Genomic DNA, 24459 nt, shown 5'->3' with positions numbered 1-24459 from the left:
GGCATGCAAGAAGGTTTCTTTTAAGCTGCGCGCCAGAATCGCGGCACCGCCCTCTTTTCTCCCGTCGCCATTTCCAGCTCCGTCCCACGTGACTCACTTCTCTTTCTCTCTGACTCTGACGCCGCCATGCTGAAGGGTGTTTTTGTTCGGCCTTTACGGTGGGGAAAGCCTCGATCCCTTTGTGCTGCTGGCTGCGTGGTGTCTTCTTCAGTTCAGCACGAAGTGTGCTGGCTGCAGACAGGAGGCTCTGCCGGCTCCCGTTGACTCCGCCGGCTCCGCATGGAGAGGAGAGGGACCCGCCGGTCCCCAGAAGCCGCGCTGGATGGGTTTAGCTGTGAGCAGTCCATGGCTGGGTTTAGCTGTGAGCAGTCCATGGCTGGTTTTAGCTGCCTGTGGCTCTGAGGCAGTCCCCCCCCAGCCACCCAGGGTCCGTGCCGCAGCGTTGGGAAAGGGGGAAAGGGGCAGTGGCCCCGGCCCGGCCCGGCGGGGCCAGGGGGCTCGGAGCACCCCCCACCTTCCAGCCGGTGAGCTCCGACCAGAAGGAGAAGTCCCGCCTTTCTGTGCAGTTTAAATATGTAAATTGTGAGAAGCGTAATTGGTCTTAAAGACTGTCCATCAACTCAGGGTCAACCCAATACAAAGCTGTATAGCTGGAGTGTCCTGCTGGTCTGGCACAAGTGTCTAGAAAGTGGGAGAAAAAGGTGGCTTACTCCAAGGATCATCTCAGACCCAGACTGTAGCCTGTGCTTCATCTAGGGAAGAGAGGAAAAGTATTTAGAGGATGGATTACTCACTTCAAAATCCCAATATAAATAAGAGTAAGTGCTACTGATGGTTGCAGAGTAGAAGTGGGAAGTAAAATTTATCATCATCAATGTTTTGAAGCTAAATTTATTCTTTCATGTGCTTTTTCTTCTATGCTGTCTGATGTTCAGTACCCCCATGCCAGGCCTGAAGTATTCTGTTAATGGGCATGCTCTGGAATACAGATTCTTTTGTCTGCACTATTTATAAATATATTAATGATAGTTCAGTTGTTCGCCTATTGTAATTTTTCAAGTTCCAGTTTCATGTTCTCAGTGATCCCAAAATTACCATTTAGTTTTAGTGATGGTGGCAGAAGCCATAAGCTGTTCTGCTGGCCTTGGTAAACTCCATCAAACTTAATATATTTTGACGGAGTTTGTTGTTTGGAAGGAGTGGTACAGCGAAGTTCCAGGTCACGAACAGATTGAATGGACATCAACTGATAGCTTAGTAGTTTCTCCTAGTGACTGCACGATACCCCCTAAACAGCTGAAAAGAGAGGTGTATGTGCTTATTTTTGGGAATGGTTTTCAAAGGTGACTGGAAATAAACCAGTATTTTTTTAGAAAAAAATTCAGTCTTGAAAGTAGCATGAGTAAATAAAACTGAGTTATATATCTGTTATACTGAAATGAGGAGAGGCAATGATTTAACATGTCATATTTTGAATCCAGTAGTGTATTACTGGGTTTTAACTGGCTAGATCTTGTGTGTTTAAACGTGCTCAGTTCCTACGTATGTGATGTGTTCAGTGGACAGTCCCTGTGCACCTCTGTTTTGGTGCTGGACAGTGAGAAATATCCTTTGATAGCAGACACAGAATCCTGATCTGGAAGGCTTTGTAAAACCTGTTTATAGTCCAGCAGTAGCTGCTGTTGAGATGTCTGCCTGCTCAAGAATGAATTTGCTAAAAATACTCGATTTCTTAAAAACCAGAAAACCCAAAAAAGCTTACTTGCACATTTAGCGCAGTAATAGAAATGTTAATGGAGAATAAAAATGGCAAGTTTGCATATTTGTAGTTTAAATCGGCGCTCTTGCCTGATGGGAGAATTATTTTTTTCATGAAGGCTTGTCTGGATTACCTGATTTGATAAGTAGCCTGGTTTTCCTTTTGGAACTTTAAATAACACATATAGAGGGTGAACCAAATTGCTGTGTTCTCATTAATTGTGAATGAAGTAATTTGTTATGTCCAGAGTATCTCAGAAATTTAACGAGAAAACAGAAGTCATGTTGCAATCAGTTGATTCCTTTATATTTTACATCCTGATACTGTTGATAAGACATGAGTGGGATTGTTTTGAAAGACATTTGCAATCTGCAAAGTTAGTATTTTCGGCATGCCTTTGAGTGTTGGCAAATGGATGGTACGTCTTCAGAGGTGGGAACTGATAATGTGTCTCTGAGATTTCAAACAAGTACCATCTGGAAACTCATGGTAACTTGTGGTTTTGATTTGTAGTTGCTGTCGAGGGTGCAGACACAAGGAAAGAGCTTGTTTGCTTGGAATCTTTTCTGTAGGGCGAGTGACATGAAAGTTGATAGTTAACTATATCTGATACAATATTGACAACTAGCAAATGGTAGCTAAGTATTTTGTGTGCCAAGGAAAGGCACACAAATAAAACCCCAAACTTGTTGTTCTCAACTTTGTTGTGCTTTTTTCTTCTTTCCCAATACTTGTTGATTCTTTCCCAGTACTTGTTGAGGTCTCTCAATGCCCAGTGGTCCAAGCAATCATTAAATTAACCAGTACCTAATTTCAGTAACCTAATCTGAATGACAGTGGGTTTCTATGACAGGGATGTTGAAAGAAAAGAATTAGTTTGGCAACTTTGTCCCAGTCAAGATGCTCCATGACTTTTGTAACTGGCTGTGAGGTGTCCTCATGCTTAGATATTTGTGTTTTTTGTGTGCAGATGATTCCCATGGAGAACAGTTGCGGGCACACATTCCAGATACCTTGGATGTTACAGGATCTGGCTCCAGAGCATAAAATGGCAACCAGGGTATCAAGGGAGGGAGCAGAGCTCTTTTGGAAGCAAGAATGAACAGGACAAAGTGTTTAACAGGGAGGTCCATGAATGGGAACAGAGGCTAGAATACAGCACATGGAAACAGAGAAACTGGAGGTGTATTTGTTGTGTAAGAGAATTAGAAGTAAGAAAATCAGAAAAGGTGAGAAGGAAAACTCAGAGAGATTAGGAACAGGATAAGGACAGCTGGAGGGAAAGGCCCTGGAAGAGCCTTCAGTGATTACAGAGAAAGATCTGCTTTCAGATTGAATTTCTCAGATTGATGTACAGTATTTAAAAGGATGTCATACTAGTTATGAGTCGTGTTTTTTGAGCAAACAGTGCTGAGCAAATCTGGTAGTGGTTTCAGTGCAGAGAGAGGAGTGATGTGGTGAAGAAAGTAAAGAAGGGCTGTTCTTTTAGGGCTTCACTAGCTGTGTTTCTTCTGCTTTTTTCCTTTGTGAGTGTTTTGATTTTTCAAGGAGATGTGGTTTGGGGGGGATTTGAAGAAAACAAAGTTTTGGAAAAAGAATTGGAAGAAAAAAGACTAAAAGTTAAAAGACCAGGGCATACCCAAGTTAGTTGTTTAATTTTCAGCTGATAGTATTACTGCGGTCTTCTTAAGAAATTCTGCTGATTTATGGTTTCTGTAATGATAACAGACCTTACACTGTTAGTTAGAAAAGAATTGTAAATATTGTTTTCCTCTGTAGGTATACTGATGTTTCAGACTCTTGCCATTTTATCATCTTAGTGTTGCATAATGCAGCCAATTCATGTTTTCCTGAGTTTCCCAATTAAGTTAAGTGTTCAGAAGTTTCCATGACCTTTAGGTTCCTTTGTACTCTATGTTGTTTTTCAGAGAGTATGATAGACTTTGTGGTTTACTTCCATTGTAGCCCTTTTTTTATGGAAAAGATTTGTCACATGGTCACAAAAAGACCATGGTTTTGAGTTGTGTTTTTGAGCATTTAATACAAGGCTGATTTGACATATCCTTTTTTTTTTTCCTAGAAATGTCTTATCATACAGGAAACTGTTTAAGTAGATCATAAAAAAAAAGGTCAGCAGCAAAATATCATAATTTTTAAAGTGTCATTATGCTGAATACATGGCAAAAATAAGTTGAAGAAGATCCCCTTAGAGAAGATTGTTGCAGGATATATGCACCCATATCATATGCACTACCATAATTGATGCTCACTGTACTTATGGTTCTTGCTTCACTTTCATCTGTCACAGTCTCTATGACTTGCTGGAAAACCTTCTGTAAAGTTTAGATTGTCCTGTTCACTCAGATCTGTGTCAGCTCTCAAACACAGGCATGTGTTCTTCACTGAAATGTTGGAGGTTTCTCAAAAACCTTGTGGAGTTGGAAAAGGTGGCAGGTGGAGACATTCCAAGGAAGGGTGCGTGGGCTGCCGTAGTAGGTGCAGCACCACATTCATGCCGTGCTTCCCATCCAGACCTAAGCTCTTTATCTGTCTGCCTGGGGTATAAACAGGGAAACCTCAGGGCTGTCTGCCCCTACCTCTGCCCCTGTAGGCATATATTTAGAAGCCTGAGCTTATTTGTCAGAGCTATTTGACTCTTTATCTGGGGACAACGCTGAACAGTAGCAACTACTCATGTCAGAACACTCACAGGCGTATATATACATATAGATATATATACATGCACACATATGCCTGTACATATATATAGGTAGCCAGTTGCTCCAGTCTCCGTGCCCTGAATAAAGAATTGTTACCCTGGTGTTGCTTAATGTTTAGTAATAATGAAGCCAGAAGATGTTGTTTATACATGCCAAGCCCAGTCTGCTCTTTTGGTCCATGTTTGTTTCCACACATTTATCAAGGCCTTGCAAAGCAAAATATGACCACTGACAAGTTATTCCCACAATGTTGCAAATGTTCAGCTCTTCCTGCAACCTGATACAAAAAGGCCCTGTTGGCAATTTTTTTCTTTTTAACTGAAATTTTCTTGAGAAAATGCAGTAGGTTGTGGTGAGTTTACACCAGTGCATGCAATTATTTTACTTATGAATAGGGCAGTAAAGTACTAAAAATATTTAGCTATCGTTTTGAAGAGTTGTGATATGAACTCTTATTTAATAAATGAGTAACTCATAAGTGTGTGTCTATATATTTATATATATGCGTAATCAAAATTTGTATGTACGTATATTCATTTGAGAGAGTATGAGAGTTAATTAGGAAAAAAAAGATTTAAAAATAAATGCAGAAATAGAACAACTAAATATGATAAAACAATACTGTTGCTGTAAGGGGAGGACAAACTTCAGCTAGACTTTTATTTTCCTTAAATGATTTCTAGATGTGTACCTGAACGAGACTCCTTTTCCCAAAACTGCTCCGGAGATTTTATTCTGTAAAAGCCTTTGCTTTGCATCTTCTGTTCTGCAGAGCTGAAGCCTGTGAAGAAATGAATTTACATGTATTTGGGAGACTTTTTTATATGTGTAAAATATATAAAGTGTTGCAGTTGTCCCTCAGACTGTCAGTCAAGGAGTTAGTATATTAATAGCCTGGAAACCAAACTGCTGTATATATTCCTGTTGGCTTAGTATGTAAGGTCTTTCTAAACTTAAATGTGTTACTTCTTCCAATGCTGTTTCGAAGAGAGGGTTTTGATTTTGGCTTTAGGGGAGAAGTATTGCCACAGTGTTGTCTCTTCCTGCACACCTGGAAACCATGGTACAAGGATGCACTGAAACCAAGCCCAGAACTGGTGTTCTCTGTATCAAGGCATTTCTCCTCTGAATAACGACATCTCTTGAAAATGGTTGTGCTTTACGGTGGTGTATGAGTGCTACTGCAGCTGTAGTCTGTTAAATGGAATGTCTCACTTAAATGTTGGCCTCTTGCTATTTAGTGTGTGTCTGTGTCCCACCCCTAATTCTCAGGTGGGTGTGTTATGGGTGTGGGGCTGAGTTTATAAACATTTTATGCTGCTGAAAAGAATAAAAAATACAAAGTTTTGGCAGTGTTACTGGAAAACTACTTTTAAAATGTGTTTGTTTTCATACTTGGTGCATCTGACTAGGCCAAGAGATCACTCTTTTTCTAACATTGAAACTCTGTTTCTTTGCTCATCTGTACATAATTCCTAATAATTTTTTTGACCTCTGATTATCTTTCTAATAATAAATGAGTCTGTTCATTAGTCTAAAAACATGATTTTCATACAGCCTGTGTTGGAGGAGAGGTTCTTTATCTTGTTCCATTTTTATTTTGACTTCTGTGTAGGCTAAAATTGAACTGAGTGCTCTTTCCCAACATGACAGGGTCAGATACTTGCTTTGTTTAAAGTAGCTAAAGGTCTGAATGTTGTTTTGATGACTGCTTTGTGTCCTTTCCCTGTCACAGAAGTTGTGTTTTAGCCAAATTAATAGTGTAATCTTGGTCAACAATGATTAGAACCCCCCTGAATGTTTTCCCTTATTTAGCATTATTTGCATTTTATGTATTATTTTCAATTTACCTGATTCATAGGTTAAGTGACCGATAGTTAATTGTAAATGATTTTTGAAGAAAATGTCAATGAGACAAATCTTTTTCAGTTTTAGCATTTCGTCATATGTGCATGGAGGAAAAGGATATTCATGCCTGTATGGATCCATTAATGATGAGTGCATATGTAAATATGCCTAAGTCTTGGCGGGCTTTCTCCTGCCTTAGCAGATGTCAATTCGAGTAAGGCATCCTAAGAATTGTTTTACCTGTATTTATTACTTACTGGCTTGTGTTATTTAAAGGTATGTCAGCCAATACTTCAGTGCTCAATGTACTGAATAGTAGCGAGTGGCATGAATTTTCTTACCCAAACTGATACAAGCTATTCCGATGAATGCTGAAGCACTGAGCTATTTGAGATCGATTATCTTCATTCTTTTGTTCAAAAAAAGAAGCTCCAACTTCACAAGGATAGTGACTATGCTAGTAGTTCTGTACTATAGGTCATGATTTACAGGATTAGAGTTTATATATGTGCTTCTGCAGATAATTCTGAGGTTCATTTCTGTTAATGAATATAGATATCAATAGGCTGTGAACATACAGAAAGGTTTGGATCCTGAAGAAAATAATATCCTTATCTGAATGGAGGCAGATACTGGTTGCATGAATATCTTTTATCCGAAAATTGCTGAGGTATAATTATACCATAACTAAGATATAATCAAAGCTAGAAATATGTATGTTTCTTTCCAAACTAGCTATGTTAACTTTTCTCTTTAGTAGAGGTACACATTTTATAAATTCTGATTTGTTTCTTTTGTAGTATTAATTCACAGTAGAACTGAAGCAGGGATTTTATTGTCTTAATGAAACCTGCTTTTGTTGACCACTTAATTTTGCCTTTGTCTAGGCAAGATCTTTCTGGAAGTATGCATTTCTGGGAGTAGTGACTGTTCTTCTTAACTCTGTTTTCCATCATGTGCAACCGAATGGCATCTCAGCTGGTAAATGAGATAACAATTCATTCCCCATTGGCAAAAAAATTAAAAAGAAATTACAATGGAAATGCTCATGTGCCTCTTTTTTTCCTAAAACACAAAACAAAGAACAACAAAAAACCCTTTCCAAGAATGTAATTGAATATAAAGTAATCTTACAAATAGCCAATTTATTAGTAATGGCTAACTTCAGGATTTTTTATATGATATAATTTAGGAGTTGACAGGTTAAATAATTCTTAACACAGGTTTGTTTCTTTCTCTTGTGTAGACAACTCTGCTGAAGCAGATCTGTGGTTGCTGAACAGTTGTACAGTAAAAAATCCTGCCGAGGACCACTTCAGAAACTCGATCAAGTAAGTTATTTCCTTACAAAGATACTTAACTGCTGCCAATGACTATTGCATGTCCTAAAGCTTTGTGTTTTCAATCTAGAAGTAATTTTGTGGTTTAGAGCAAGAAGTGTGCTGAGTTTGAGTGTTACAATGCTGAATTCTCTAGAATGGATTTGTAAGGTAGAGTGGATTTTTTTTAATGGGCAATAACTTGCAAGTGATTATCACTACACTTATTTAGGAGAACTGCTGACCCATTTAGATGGGGGCTTTTTTATCACTTTTCAAGACAATGTTGTAATAGTCTTCTGAAGAGTTAACTGTGCTTTTGACTTTTTTTTTTTTAGTATGTGAATTGTTACATAGTTTCTTTTTCCCCTCTACGTAAATATGGCCTGAGACCTTCTTTTCAGTGGTGCCCAGCAGTGCCCATAAATGATAAGAAGTACCTTAACATGAGAAAGAACTTCTTTATGTTGAGGGTGTCAGAGCACTAGAACAGGCTGCCCAGGGGGATTGTGGAGTCTCCCTCTCTGGAGACATTCCAAACCCACCTGGATGTGTTCCTGTGTCACTTGCTGTGGGTTACCCTGCCTTGGCAGGGAGGTTGGATAAGATGATGTCCAGAAGTCCCTTCCAACCCTACCAGTTCTGTGATTCTTTGAAAAGAGTAGGTATCAGGTGTATACTTAAAACCAGCTATTTCACTTAAAAGATGAACTGATTAGCTTGTAATAGAAGCCTTGTGAAGAATGTGTTTTATTACTCAGTAGCATTCCAATGATGTAACAAAAAATGACATGGTAGCAACTTCTGCCTCCAGTTTCTGCAGAAGTGTAGTTGTGATGAGAGTAACTGGAAAACCTCTCCACATACAGCTGTCATTGCCTGGTACTAAGAAATATTGTGGTATGTGTCTTGTAGATTTTATCTTTAGTAAACAAGTTTGGGTATTTGTGCAGTCATTTGTTTAGTGTGGTGCACTGGGGATGGACTGGCTGTTGAAATCCATTTTGGTGAGAAAAACATAGTTCTTGGGAAGGGAGAGAGGAGAGAGAAGCCAGATATAAGATATCTGATTGCAATGCTGGAGTTACTAACAGAGTCTCAGGACTGTAACCTGGAACAGAAACCACTTGCATGCTGTAGGTGGCACAGCAGTAATTTCCTCCACCCCTCACATTCACTTCCCGGCTGCTGGTGTTGCATGTAGCGACCAGAATGGCTTTTGCCTTTTCTTCTCTGTTACCAAAAAAAAAAAAAAAAAAGTAAACTATTCCCAGAATACTTCCAGCAGCTAGTGTGTGTTAGCCAACAGAACTGATGACAAGATAGTTTCCATTTCAGTTGTGGCCATCCTTCTATTTTACTAATCCTGTGCCAGAAATGATGTGGTATGGTGTGTGTCCTAGCCAGGAGAATAGAGTTGGTTAAGGAAGAGGGCCTAACTGAAAGCAAATGACCAAAATTATTTCTTTGAAGAACGTGTTTCTGTTACTGCTCTGTTCATGAACCCGATGTTACTTATAGCTCGGATTTGTTCTTTTTTATCCTTACATCTCCCTATACTTGCTCTTTTCCTGTAGCGTGCATTGTTCATCCTCTAATCTCAGATCCTGGCAGTTCCCAGCCTTGGAGAATGACAGCTTCTGTAGTTGTTTCTGACCATTTTTCACAAGGTTCTTTAAGCATAGGGGAGAGAACCATATGTGAGTGCACATTCGTGGGACTTGGAACTGAAAGATTAAACATTCTCACTCTCAAAAAACGTAACTATTCCTGTATTTGGGTTTTACAATCATGACGAAAGCTTGTCTCTCTAAAGAACACAACTTCTCCCAAGTAGTTCTTAATTTGTTACAGCAAAAACCCAATACATGCAGTTTGGATGATACAAAATGAACTGCTGTTATATCCTGTCACAGCAGCCTGTTGGTAACTATGGAGATCTGTGTTTTTCTCAGTTGAGTAACAAAATAAACATGTAGTATGTGTGTGTTGTCAAAGCAAACATACTTGGAGTGGAAAAATTAATACTCAGCACTGTAAAATTCTTCTTTAAAATTGAAAAAAAAAATCAGTCTGAAAAGTGTTACACAGTATTATGGATGTTATGTGAGAACAGTAGTTCAGGTTTGTTTATTCTCTGTGCATTGCAACAGCTCCTGCTACATTGCTTGTATATATATGACTTCAAAATGGACTGATTCAAACCAGTGGTAGTGTTTTCACACTGGCAGTTAAAGAATGGCTGTGAAAAGCTGATCCCTCACTAATACCATGTGCCAAAGGATGTGCCAGAACCCAAGTCCTGTAGGTTCAACCTTTTTTGGTCTAATTTTCTTCTAAAAAAGGAACAAAACCACTCCACTCTGAACCTTTGCAGATGCGTATACAGCTGATACAAGCTGACTGACAGTATAATCTTTATACTATTTTTTTGTTCTTATAGCTCTTAGGATAGTCTCCTCTTGTTCAATATCAATAAAGTTGAACTTGCTGAACCAGTGATGGTATGGAGGGCAAAGAGTTGTTAAAAGACATTAAGCTTATGGAGGGGAATTGAGAGATTTTCCTGTGCAGATTTATTCTCAGTTGGTTAATCATAAAATAAGATTAAAGTAGAGTTAGGCAATAGCAGTAAAAATTCCCACTATAATTAAGTGGGTAGAGTTTGAAAAAATAATGATTAAGGCTTGTGTTTTGATTGGTGATGGATATACCTCTTGTGCTTCAGTAGAGTAGTTGCTGGGCATTCCAAGAAATAAGCAGCTTTTGGAAAGTTCCATTTTTTGAAGTTGACTTTATTTTGCCTTAGAATTTAAAATGAAATAATACTTAAAAAAAAAAAAAAAAGAATTATTTATTTAAAAGTGAATCACATCCTTTTTTTGCTGATGATGTTGCAGTATGGTATCTTTGTTCTGGACCTGATCATCTGTCAGTGTGACCAATTTACATGAGTTAAGGGTATATATATATATATGTGTGTTTTATAAACAGTATAAATAATAATAATAATTTAAAAAAAAATCAAAAAAGTTCTTCCAGAGAGATGTAACTATTTATTTGTTTTGGGAGATGTTGGGTAGTTTTTTGGTGGTCCATTTAAGTGCCTCTGCTTATAGTTTTTGTGTTTTGTTTTGGGTTTTTTTTCTCTGTTGCAGAAGGTTATCAGGTAACATTTTCTGCTATCATTTATCTTATTCAAAAGTAGTTTTCTTAAAACTTAGCTGTTAGTAATAACAAGAATAAACATTCAAGAAGTAAGTTACTAACCTTAACTTGTGTAAACTACAGTATAAGACTTTGATGAAGAGAATTAAGCCGAAGAGTGTGTTCTAGAGCAGCTCTCTTCCTTTAAAATAAAGTTATTTTGCTCTTCAGTTTCATGCTCCATTACTTTCTGTGTGCTCTGATACTCTTTTCTTGACTGTTACATCTCAGATGTGTAACCACATTTTCCTGATGACCTCTGAAGATTCAGAGACAGTTGTGTGTTGTCCATGTTTCTAGCTAGCAGTCTTTTTCCTTGCTTGATCCATTCCTGAGTGCTGGTATAAGTTACTCATGTGTTCTGGGACTTTGGCTTTTCCTTAAGGAGTTCTCCTGCAGTTTGAAGTGTTATGGGTAGGAATCTGGTGTCCCTCTTATCAAAATAGCCGGAATGATGTTGTCTGGCAGGAATGATGTGGTTATGCTCTTGTTCATGGCTTGTCTCATGGTATGGAACAAGTCTGACCACTATAAATAATCATCTTTGTTACTATATATAATTAACACGTAGCATTAACACACATTCTCTGATGTATTTGTTGCTGCATTTGCTTCAAGGCACGCTCCAGTGTGTGTTCAACCCTTTTCTCTCTTATAGCTATGATTTGTGACAGAGATGTGAGGGCTTTTAGCACTTAAGTAGCACCCTGTGGCTTCCAGTTCTGTCCTCGCTTCAGTTTTCACCAATTCATGAATAAACACTGTGTGTGGGATCTCACTTTTATGCTAGAAGGAGCATCAAAAACTGTAGAATTTGTGGAAATGTTAGTTTAAGAAGACTGTGACTGTAGACCTTGCGAGTTGTTTAAAGCTCTCAGTGGATTAAATTGAAGAGTAAAAGGCATGACTGCCTTTGGATGCTATGGGATTTCTGTTCACCAAATGCAATTGTGTTGATGTTAAGTACAGAAGGAGGTTATTCCTTAAGAAATACAAAAGCTTGTTCAGAGATAAGAATAATTTTCTGCTGCTTGACATCTTTGCAAATGAAAATAACCCCGGAAGAAGGTTTTTTGTTTCTTTTTGCCAACTTTTGTGAATGTAATTTATATGATGCATTTTGCAAACTGAGCAAAAGGAAAACTTGCACACTGTGTAGGGTTACCACTTTTTTTAATGCAGCATTAATCTTTTTGCTGTTACTAATACATTTCCAGTGTAGAAGTAGACTGTGATTTACAGTTGTTTATACCATTGATGCAATAAAATCTAAGCTGTGATGTACTTCCAGAAGAGGAAACACAAGTATTTCAAAGCTCTTTGTTTCATACATCCTGTTAGCATAAGAAGATCACTTCCACCAGGTGTAGGTTTCTTAGAGGAGTGTGATAGCCTGGCTGTTTATTGCAGTTTACAGAAATAGTGTGTTGCCATGAGTTTTGGTGTTCTTGTCGGAGTACTTAAGGTGATAGGGCAGTACTGAGAATTGTAGGTAGAGGTATTGCTGTTTTCACTTGTATTGAAGAAATCTGAGGAAGAGCTGAAGTAGTACTCCGAAGTAAAAATGCCTGCAAAACAAACTTCACTGGGTGGGAGGAAGGTTGGCACCTGATTTTTTTCCCCCCTAAGACTGTTGCCAATAATACTCCTTGCTCAGACTCTCTAAACTAGTCTAGATAATGCTGGTGAAAACCTTGCCTTTTTCCAGGATGACAGGCTGACACACTCACAGATTGATGAGGTGCTTGTATTCAAGATTTATGCTATATTCACAGTGCAAGAGGAACTCCTTCCCCAGCCAGTAGGAGTTACTTGGTTTTGAGTGGAGACTGTAAATCAATTAAGTAGAATTTAAAATCACTGTTCTTTTCGAAGAACAGCTAGAGAAGCTTAGGTGACTGCTGAAGTTGCTTTATCAAAACCTTGATTGGAACAGATTTAGGCACAACATTTACATGTTTACAGATGTAGGAGATCTATTAAGATCTCAGCAATCACACACCATTAACCATTAACCAAAATTAATTAAAATTAGTTTTGGTGCTCATCCTGTTTCGTAAAGAAATGATTTTTTTCTTTGGAAGTGCTCTAATCTTCGATGTAATGTGTACAAATTAGTTAGTTGAAAACACTGAATATTTCTTTTATGTTCAACAAATGAGGGTATTGATTTTTTTTTTTTTGAGCTTCTGCATTTTCCTGGCAAAAAATTCTAGAAGGGTTTTCTACTTGAGCATTTGAGATTTTGTTTTTTTGTACAGCTGTGCCCATCCATATTACAAAACAATTAATTTTTTTAATGTTCATTCTACCAGTTAACATTTCTCAGCTTAAGCAATACCATTTTCACAGTTAAATAGTTGGTCAAGCTTTGCCAAGGGGCATAGCTGACTTCAGATGCTCTCTGGCTTCCAAATGCTGCAGAAGGATTTTATAGGCTTAGAACAAAAATGTTATTAAACTGAAGTCTTTATTTAAAACCTTACCAATCTAGTACATTTTTTTTTCTTCTTTTTAAACTCACTGAATATTGTCGTCCATGCTTTTAGTGTCTTAAGCTGATGGAAGACGTAGATGCTGGTGAAGAATTCTGCGATTTAAATGATGTTTGTTAGTGGAAATTTTTTAGCTGCATTTGAGTGTGTTCTTTTTCTTGCACTCATCTCTGCCATAAAAGAGAATGTTAAAAGCTGATTGACATGATGTTATAAAATCCAGAGAAAAAGCACACCATATAGAACTGAGTGCTTTCCATTGCATAGTATTTAGAAGATAAAAGGATTATGGACTGCTTGTTACATGGCCATGTTTTGCAGAGATTTGTAAAAGCCTGGGTTATAAACTTGTGTGCACTTTAGTTTAATATTTTAAAAGGTTTAAAAAAAAAAAAATAACAAGAACAGCACCTGTTAAAATCAACTTCTAAATGTGATTCTAGAAATATTTTCTATTCTGATATGAACGCATTTGGGACTGCTTTAAAAACTCCATGATATTGATGCTTTGAGATGTTAGTGCAGTGCTGATTAAGCCTCAGATGCTTTAGTGGACTAATTAGCTTTTAGATACTCTTTATGTCTTGAGCCAGATCATTAGGGACTGAGGTACATTTGATGGCTATTTTAGAGAAGAAAATATTGCCAGGACATGAGAGGCCAACTCTCTTTCATGACTTCATATATCTGTATTTGAACTTTTTGATGAGGCTATAGTTACAGGTCCCCAGGTATGTAGGCTCCAGGAGCACTGGTGCTTCACAGGCAGTGTTTACAGACTCTGAAATCAGTAAAGTTCATTGCTAAACATACAAGATACACTTTCCTTTGCAAACAAATGCAATCAACCATTACACTTTAGTGATAGGGGTAAACAAGGAAGACTTTTGATTTAAAAAGTATAGCTCTCCTGGTAGTTCATGGAGTAATGCTTTCACCTTTCTTCTTGTCAACCAAAATGGGGACACAGGTACCATGGAACTGCAGAATATCCAGAGTTGGAATGGACCCATAAGGATCATCGAGTCCTGGCACTGCACAAGACACCCCAAGAGTCACACCATGTGCCTGAGTGCATGGCCAAACACTTCTGGAGCTCTGTCAGGCCTGGTCCTCTGACCACTTCCCTGGGGAGCCTATGCCAGTGCCCAACCACCCTCTGGGTTAAGAACCTTTTACTAATACCCAACCTAAACCTCTCCTGACACAACTTCATGCCACTGCCTTGGGTCCTGTCAATTGGTCTTTTTTCAGCATTTTAGAACAAGAACTTGCATACGTGTATAACCATCTGAAACCTGTTTTAAGAAAATGAGCAACATTGAAAAGGATATCTAATTCTCTTTAGACTGCATTGCTGATGTTATCTTCAGTTAAAAACGAAAACAGTTCTTCCCCCTCCTCTCAGACTTGGTCAAATTGCATAATTTTAAGAAACCTCTCCAGACAGAGTTAATAAAATTGGCAAAAGTAAGTATTGGGCTTTCCTAGTGTTTCTCATGCTGTTCTGCCATATGCTTGCTTTGGGGATGGGCTGTTCTCTTGGGATTAGTGCTGGTGCCCCCTCTTTGCCCAGACCAGGGACAGATACAGCAGAAACCATCAGGAAGATGGAGGCGCTGTTTTGGGCCAAAAGATTCAGGTTTGTTACTTAATCAAGGGCTTTAAAGAAGAGGCTTTTTGAGGGGCTGGAGGCATTTGAGCAAAACTATGCTTGGTTTCCCATTATGGGCACGTGCATGAAAAACATGTTAAAATCTATTTGGAATGTCTTGCCTGTTTTAACAGGATGGGGACAATGATTTCTCATGACCAAGTTCTTCCCTTGATTTAACTCACACTTCAGATTAGCACCTTAACCTCTAGTTTGTCCTTACTGGATTGGAGTGTTTTCTGTTTGCAGTTCAAAAAATAGGCTACTAAATAAAGACTTTAAAAGTCTAGTTTGGGTCGTGGTGTGCAAAAAAACCATCTCTGTTTAACATGCATCTGCAAAGATTGATGGTATGCTGAGTTTTATTGTGGCACATTTAGTCAAGGGAAGTTGGGATACTACCAGTGCAGTACAGCAGTTCACATTTGGCATTGCACACCTCAGCTGTTGACTTGGCCCTTGGTGCACTACTCTTGGGGGGGACATCAGCATAGACAACTGTTTCTTTTGAATTTAACTTTTTATCCAGAATTTTTCCTTTACTTGTAAATTTTCTTTTTAGCTTTCAGTGAAAAAAAGGTAGAAACGCAGGCCAACAGCAAGACACAGTTGACCACAGAATTGTTTCATTCCAAATATGTGTTTGAATTCAAGACTTTCCTAAGAGATAATGTCTGGTAACTACTTCTAACAGGATAAGTAGTCAACAGTTTTCATGTATTGGTTTTACAGCTCACAGCACAATGGAAACTGACCCTTGTTAGTGCCTCCAGCTACCAACATAACACAAATACTCACCAAGAAATTTTATATGTGTTTACGCCAAGTAGGAAAAAAACTATTGTTTTCCTTAGGTCTATTATATTTTATTAGCATAATCTCAAGGGAAACTCAGTAGTGAAGAGGCAGAGACTCTTTTTTTTAAAAAGTACAGTGCTAAATAAAAGTGTCTAAAATATAGCAAAACTCACTGTAGAAGCAATCTCTGATTACCTCAATCCAATTCGGTAGCATGGATTCTTTTTCCTAAATACTTCATATGCCTCCAGTTTTTTTGTGTCTCCCTGTGCTTTTTTAATGTAGCCCATTTCCGTAATAGATGTCTAGTTTGTATGCTTTTACGTTATAGCAGTCATCAAATAGGAACGTTTACTTTGTGGAGCTGTAAGATTGGTATCCGCAACTGCAAAAAATGAAGATGAGTGAAAAATGTTATTTAGAGACAGAAAAGGTTTAACGATGGCTGTATCCGAAATACAGTGAAGAATTTTCTTTCACATTCTTTCAGGAAAGAATACCATGTTTAATTAGAATCCTGAATCCAGATTGTAAAACTTCCTACACAAGGAAAGCTGCGGGAAATGGAATTTTTACTTCAGATTGCTCTTAGCTTCAGATACTGCCTTTTAAATATATAATATCTGAACTTGAAATTACTCTTTCAGATATTGCCTCTTTTCATATTTTATTTCTTGCCATTAGTGGGAGCTCTCTTGTTTAGCCAGTACTGGACACATTTGCTAGCTTAGTGATATGAACTGTGCTGGACTGAACCAGCAAAGACATTTAAGATGCTCAAAGGGAAAGACCAAAAATGGAAGGATTTTTGAAATGGATGAACTTTTGCATGAGAAGTGGAAGCTATGGTTATTTTGTTTTTATACATATGAAGTTTATGTAGCCTCTTTTGGTCCTATAGCTTGTAATTTCATTTATAACCTGAGAATTTGACTATTTATGTATACATGGATGTAATATACTCAAGCATTCTAGAAACCAGGTAAAATGTATTTTTGCACAGGCTTTGTTTTGACCTTCCCTCTGTGGCACAGCAGGGTTGCTTCTAATTTAGTCTAAACTAATACAAATTCAATGTATGGTAAACCCGGAGCTTCAGAATGTGGTAGCTTTGTAGAATTCACTATCACAGAATCACAGAATGGTCTGGATTGGAAGGGACCTTTAAAGGTCACCACGTCCAACCCCCTGCAATGAACAGGGACATCTTAAACTAGATCAGACTCCTGTGCAGCCTGGCCTTGAATGTTTCCACGGATGGATCATCCACCACCTCTCTAGACAATCTCTTTAGTTTGAAACCATTACCCGTTGTCCTATCGCAACAGGCCCTATTCCAAAGTCTGTCCCCATAAGCCTTTCCTATAAGCCCTCATTACGTACTGAAAGGCCTCCCTGGAGCCGCCTTCTCTCCAGGCTGAACAGCCCCAACTCTCTCAGCCTTTCCTCATAGGAGAGGTGCTGCAGTCCTCTGATCATCTCTATTACCTCCTCAGAACCCACGTCAACAGGTCCTGTCCTTCCTGTTCTGGAGACCCCAGAGCTGGATGCAGCACTGCAGGTGGGGTCTCACCAGAGCAGAGCAGAGGGGCAGATTCCCCTCCCTCGCCCTGCTGCCCACGCTGCTTTGGATGCGGCCCAGGATACAACTGGCTTTCTGGACTGCAAGGGCACATTGATGGCTGAAGTCCAGTATTTCATCCAGCAGCACCCCCAAGTCCCTCTTGGCTTCCTCTCACAAGGAAAGGGATTATTTACTTAATATTTGAAATACATTGGTTTTCAGTGTTAATGGCATAATGCAGTGTTAAAATACCTCTTGAGCAACATGTTTTTTAAGTCAACAGTTTACAGTTTTTACAGCAAGCAGTGCATGCTCTTGGTTTTGTGGTTTCCATTTGTATTTCATAAAACACACCAATGAAGCATGCTTGTTGCAAAATTTTTAAACTAAGCTGTTGTGAAATGCTACTTAATATATTACAATTCTTGTAGGAAGGACATTTAATGAGAGTAAGCCAGGTATTGTGCACTCTGTTGCTGTGATTCTTTACTGGTGCTGTGGTTGAGATGCAGTGTGCTGATCTTGAATTTCTTGTGACAATTGCTCAGAAACCACATGCTAAGATGACATTGTCATATTCTAAGAAAATGGTCAGGGAGTATGTTTGGATTGAGGGGAATGGGCTGTAACTGACTTCCTCTAACGTCCTAAATGATATTACTTACATAACAAGGTTTCCAGCTGGGAATCATGGCTTGGTGCAGTATTTCCATGTGAAGAGAACACACTGAGTTGTCCCATTTCTCTTCTCTTTCCCCTGCTCCCTGCTGGAGCTCTTGTGGTGACGCAGCTGCTACCAGCTTCACCCTCTGCCAAAGATGTGGTTTTGCTTTGTGGCCTCATGGGCAGATGGCAAGTAGCAGGATGCAGAGAGGGAGCAGCTTTATTTTGTCTTCTCAAAATACACTTCAAATAGCTTTAGTTGTGGCTGATGTTCCTACATGTTCCTTTCCCATCTTTGTCTTTCTTGATAGAGACATGCACCTTGGTGCTCTTTTGTTAACCTTTGCCTACTGTCCTGAGGATTTGAGATTTAAAATAGAAAATCATTGCATCACTGTTCAAGGGTTTTTTTTTTGCTTCTCGACTGCTGATTTGTAATTCTTTTTTTCTTGGTTTCTAATTTTGATATGTTTAAAATAGGAAGAGGCAAACCTTTTCAGTAAGAATATTTTTTCTTACTTTGACTCGAATGATAATGAGAATCTTGCAGTATGTTTTAACAAGGTTACCTTTTTCTCAGCATTGAGATCTGAAGTTGTGTAGTAAGAGGTTTTGTTACTGACCCACAGTAAATTTGGATTGTGTTGTTGTTGTTTTTCCTTTGGTTGGCTTTATTCTTTATAAGGATACTTACCTATAGCAGTGATGTGGACACACTGAACCATTAGCCCAACCATCATTTATTCAACTGCACAGGGATTCAGTTTGCATTTCTGAGGAAAAATATATATTGCTATGTGAATGCATACAAAAGACAAGCATGGCTAGTAGCTATTACAAGCTGATTTGTTAGAGTTGTAGCATGTGTCTCTTGGTGTTTGCTTTTAAGAGACAGGGAAGACTCTGTCTGAATTGGAACCCGAAACCCAAGCTGAGTATATTTGCAAAACATCTTAATAGATATTAGATAAAGTGATTTCACTTTATCTTTGACTAATACACATGTAGGAATTAATGGCACATTGTTGCAATAATAGTGCAACAAAACCTGATGAAAGATCTTCTGGGGAAAATGATTATATATTGGAAAAACTCATACTGTTTCATAGCTGTATACTTACAAGTAGGGCTGCTTTCCAGGATATCCCTGCAGGTGAGGTGGGAGAAAAGATGTTTTATTAGCTGGGGTTGGTTATAAACTCAAGTTATACCAGCAGTGAAAATAATTTTTCTTGTATTTGTATATCTCAGTTAACTGTCCAAGAACTCTGAGATAGGTATGGAAATAAAGCAGCCATCTTCAGTTCAAAACAGCTCTCCATGCCCACAGATGAACAGCTCTGCTTCTCTTCTTACTGAGCTGTTTTACAAGGCCATTGCTGTCATCCTGTATAACCTGTCCTTAAGATTGAAAGGAGAGCTGAGAACATAGGTAGTTCAAAGGCAGCTGTGCCTCATTAAATACCTTAACACTGTTTCTGGTACTTTGTCTCCTAGGATTCCAAAGGCTTTACAAGATGAACCCAAGTATTAGGAAGGCTTAGGTTAAATCTGGATTGTAAGGAGTTTGTATCATAGATGGAGAACAAGAAAATACTCAAAAATAGCACAGGACAATTGCTTTCCTTTAGTATGCTTAAACAAAATGCTTTAATTAAATTCCTGAAGCTGTTTAAATATTTCTTTAAAATTAACTTAAGCCAAAAATGTTTGTTTATAGTTTTCGATATCTGATATAATTATGTTGAATTATTTTGTTCATTGGTATTAACATCCTTGGAGGTTGAGAAGTTAAATGAGTACAACTGTAACATACAAATATGGATCAGTAATTCCTAAGGTCTCTTGTCTGTTGTCCTTATCAGAGTGGGTTATGTTCTGCACAGTCCCCCATAGCGAAGCAATGGCTAACACAAATATTCCCTCTTCACTGCTGTAGGTTATCCAACTTCCTTGTTGTTATTGTGTGTGCAAAAGATAATAGTTCCTCATGTAATTTAAGTAGACTTTGTTGCTTTACTCTCTCTGCACATAAGCATGGGCTGGTTGTGCTGATCTGTGCATTCATAATGTCCATAGCTGTCTGCAGAGAAATACAGCATTTGGCAGCTGTGGGGTGGGGAACCCAAAAAGCCCCCAAACCCAAACAACCCAGAGCCAACAAACCCAAACAACAAACAAACCACCCTCTTCTTAGAATGAATCATGAATGGCCTGGGTTGGAAGGGACCTTCAAGATCACCTAGTTCCAATCCCCAAGTTCTTCTGTACTTGTAGTATTGCAATTAGAATAAACACTGCTACATGAAGCACTGCAGAATTGTATATTACTTAAAAATGTTTTTATATGTCATATAAAAAGAAAAAAAAAATCCTCTGTGTGTGTATATATATCTCTGTTAAGGTTCCTGGTTATGTGCTAGCTTTATATCACCTAAGGATATTGTTACATGTCTCTTTGAAAGCAAAATTTTACTTTTTCTATCAAAAGTGGTATCATTGGAAGGATTAAGGCATTACATTCTTAAGCAGAGTGGTTGTGTCCGGCTTCCACTTCCGTATGGGTGTAGCACAAGCTTTATTCTGTGGAAGTTATGTGACTGTAACTCTGACTCTAAGGAGTTACTACTGAAGAGACCAAGGACCTTCCCAATGCGCCTTCCAGACTTACTTGCTGGCCTTAAAAAAGGAGATATTGGAGTGATAAGAGCCACAGCAGTAAGAAACATGCGTAGCTTTGTCAGCAGTTAAAATTAGCACTTTGTTATGGCAATTTCCAGAGAAGTCATGTGTGAAAAACTGCAGGTCAAATTCATACTCAAAATATTTTCCCATAAATGTATACATGTTGTTTTTTTTTTTTTTTTTTTTTTTTTTTCAGAGGTTACTGCCTTGGGAGTCATTATGAAATTTGCATCCTTGTTTAACTCTCAATTGAAAATATATTCAAAATACAGAGAGGAAGGAATACTGATAAGATGTATACAAAGTCCACTAGGAAGTGCTACTCCTATGCCCTAATGCTGAATTGAAGTTGTTACTCTGTGTTGATCTAATCTTTGGTGTTAATACTTGAAGACTGCTAATGAAACTTCCTGGCACTGAGCTGTTCCATCCTGTTTGCTCACTTATGCAAAGGAATCCCAGATAGCTTACAGATGTTCCTTAGTAAAGACTGGAAGCAAGACATTGAAAAATCCCCATTTAGTCACTTCTGGAGAGGCCTGGTATGTTTGATACCACCTTACTTCCTGACACAAAGTGGTGTCAGGGTAAATTGCTGATGTATTTAACAACTCCATTTCTGGCCTCAAGGTAAAATTTCCTCCAAAGGTGCAGCAAACCTTCTGCTCCTTAACTCATAAGTTCCCGTGACTGTTAGTAATTCAGAAACACTGGCAAAATTAGCCTTAAACTGTCCTGTCAAATTAAAAGCAGAATTTTTCTTTTGGTTTGTGGAAGGTGAAGCAGGTGCCCTGGTTTATCAGTGTTTATCTCATGCCAAGGTGATGGATGTCAGGTGATTCCAGGAATATATTTATGTGAAAAATGTCAGGTCTCCACTGTCTGCGCTGTTCTTTACTGACACTGAGTTATTTTAAGTAAGTAGTAACCATGGAACATGTGTTTTAACAGAAATACTAGAAGGATTGTGATAGTTTCTTCTGTGGTACCAATTATTTGGGTAAGTTTTACATTTTCTTGCAAATTTCATGTTGTTTGCTTTGTCTTGTTAGTAATTGCACAATTTTTTGGGTAAATTTTTTATGTATGGTGGGCTTAGAGAAGGAAAAACTTTTGCTTTACATGGAATATGGTAAATCTGTAAACTTCTATGCATTCTTTGAGGATAAGTTTCTTCAAACATGATGGATATCAGAATAAGAACTGGTTTTTACTTTTGATGTATTGGTAAAAGATATGTTTTGTGTATGTGACCACAACTGAGCAGGTGATTTTGCTTATAACTCTTCACATAAAATGCATTGACACAGGTTTTTACCAGATCTTTAGCTAAATATCTAATAGTTTTAAGAAATCAAGTGTGGACAAACATTTTAATAAAACTGTTTCTTTTCTATTTGTGTTTCATGCCTTCTGTTACATCATAGGGGAGCTCTTTAAACAACATAAAACTCAGCATGTAAAAATACAGAAAAACGGGAGTAAATTTGAAATAGGAATGTGAGTGGCTGCTTTGTTAGACACAGATTTACCTAGGGGGAGAGAAAAAACCCAAACCAAAGTAACTGTGTTTTACTCTTGAAGTGTTTTACTTTCACTTTTGCCTGGAGTCTGTTGAGCTGAAAACTACCCTGGCCCTGGCTCACCAAAAACATTTCTGATGGTTTAAGAACTGTTACTGTACCTACATCAGGTTTAATAGAGGAAGAATCTGCAGTCAGTTTTCTTCCATTCTTTCAAGCAGTTCTTTAGGCTTCCATAAAACACAATAAAGGGAATGAAAGTCTGTAAAGTGAAGGACTGAGGTCACTCTGTAGATGTCATAACTAGAAATAAGTTGTATAATTTCAGACCTAAATGGTGTTTGGTCAGTAGCTATCTCTGCAGCCTTCACTCTGTGTTGGTGACAATTCCTTTCTCTCATAGCTGCAGATGTAGGGCTATAAAAAGTATTACTGAATTTGCAGAATCTATCACTCAGAAATGAAGATCAATACAAAGAACATCTATGCCGCCTTGTTTTTCTACCTTGTGACAGTTGTTACTCAGTGATTAGTTGCTGGTGTTTGCTAAAGGCTGCTGCCATTTTCAGTGCTGTGATGCAACTTCCATGCCACATTCTCATGTGCTATTTACTGGTATCTAATACTTTTTAAAACTTGCAAACTCTTTCAGAGGGCATGATTTCTAATGTTCTTATGGTTTTTCTGTAATGCCCATCCCTGTAATATGCAAGTGCTTTACAAAAATTGTTTATTTCACACGATTCTCTGTGGTCAGAGCTTCATGGAATTCTTTGTTTCTTAGTGTTTGGCAACTTAGCGAGTGGGAATAGGGTCAAATGTATCCCCAAGCTTAGTCATCTGATGTGTTACTCCCACAGGTTTCTTGCTTTTGAACCTTAAGCTGTAGCTGTGACCTTCCAGGCCCAGTGCCTCTTGGTGAAAGCTGCTTCTGCAAGTCAGACAGGCTCCACCCAGTGTCCTAAAAGGAATATAGGTACAATTTGCAAGTATAAATGAATTCTGGAGCAGCAACATCCTTCCAAACTGGGTTGTGGGTGGGTTTCTGGTTTTGTTGTTGTTTGTTGTTGTTGTTTTGGGGGTTTGGGGTTTCTTTGGGGGATAATCAGAGATCTTCACTGGGACATCATGTTTTCCTCTTCTGGAGATTGCTAAATCATGTTTGCCATGACTGTTAAAAAGATTATAGAAAGTACAGTTACCCTCATTACATGAACAGTGGAAATTGGTCTTATCCAGCATGGGATGACATGGGAGTCATGGGGAAATTTGAGCCTGTGTTAATAATTGTGTTACAAGTGCACCAGGAGGAAGTATTAATGTGTGGGGGCAACCTCACTTCTGGCATTTTTGCATTTTGAGTCTTTGACGTTGAAACCTAAAAAGTGTGTTTTACCCACAGTTTTGTGTGCATTATTTTCTAAGTTAGAAAACAAACCAACAGCAATTTGCTACATAATGCTGCGCTCCACGCATCACTGGAATGTCTTTTCCAGGCTGCCAAGCTGTTCCCCCCAACACCTCTCCCTTGTTCACCTCTATTCAGCATTTGTGCTGTGCAGTTCAGCTACTGCTTGAACAGTTTTGAATCCCTGAAAGCAGAGGCAGCAGAGGCTCACTGCTTGCTGATTGGGTGATTGGGATGCAGCCTGCTGAATCCTGGAGCTGTGTTTGGAGGGAAAGCTGTCCTACCTGTGTGTACTCAGTGCAGTCAGTCTCTACTGGGTCTTCAGTCTTATTCTTGGAAGAGAACTGTGATTTCACAGTTCTGAGAGTTAGGATTTCCTGCTGGAGTTTCCAGAATTGATCAGATACTCTAGAAGTTACAGTCTACTGGAGGGGAGTGGTTTTGAGCTGAAAAATAAGGTATTGGCCAACTGGTAGAATACTGTTTGTAAGCAATCTGAAAAATACAGCAGCCAAATAGTACTTGATTTGAGTTTGGTAATCCTAAAATTGTTTTTAAATGACCACTAATAGAATAATTATATTTCCACAAGGAAGAAGGCCAAGAGGTGCAGAGATGTCAGAGACTCTCTTGCCTCTCCTGCTCTGCATCCACACACCCCGGTGACCTGTGAACCCAAAGGTTTGACAGGTGGTGGAGCGAGATAGTGGAGGTTATATGTGTTCTTGCAGATGGAGGTGTAGTTACCAGATAGACTTTGTTTACCAAATGTTAATGGTTTTTTGAGGAAATAACTCTGTGCCTTCTGGGGCAGTT

The 24459-nt window shown here is 38.5% G+C and overlaps 1 protein-coding gene across 1 annotated transcript in view; it reads left to right on the top strand.

Annotated features, from left to right (window-relative positions):
- Positions 1–24459, top strand: part of CDKAL1 (CDKAL1 threonylcarbamoyladenosine tRNA methylthiotransferase) — a 379155-nt gene that overhangs the window by 60424 nt on the left and 294272 nt on the right. Inside the window, exon 5 of the mRNA XM_082282699.1 lies at positions 7574–7658. Within this exon, the coding sequence (XP_082138825.1) occupies positions 7574–7658 (85 nt within the window). The remainder of the gene's footprint in view (positions 1–7573; positions 7659–24459) is intronic.

Source organism: Coloeus monedula (assembly GCF_965178545.1).
Source record: "Coloeus monedula genome assembly, chromosome: 1".
Lineage (NCBI taxonomy): Eukaryota > Metazoa > Chordata > Aves > Passeriformes > Corvidae > Coloeus > Coloeus monedula.
This window is presented reverse-complemented; position numbering and strand designations above follow the sequence as displayed.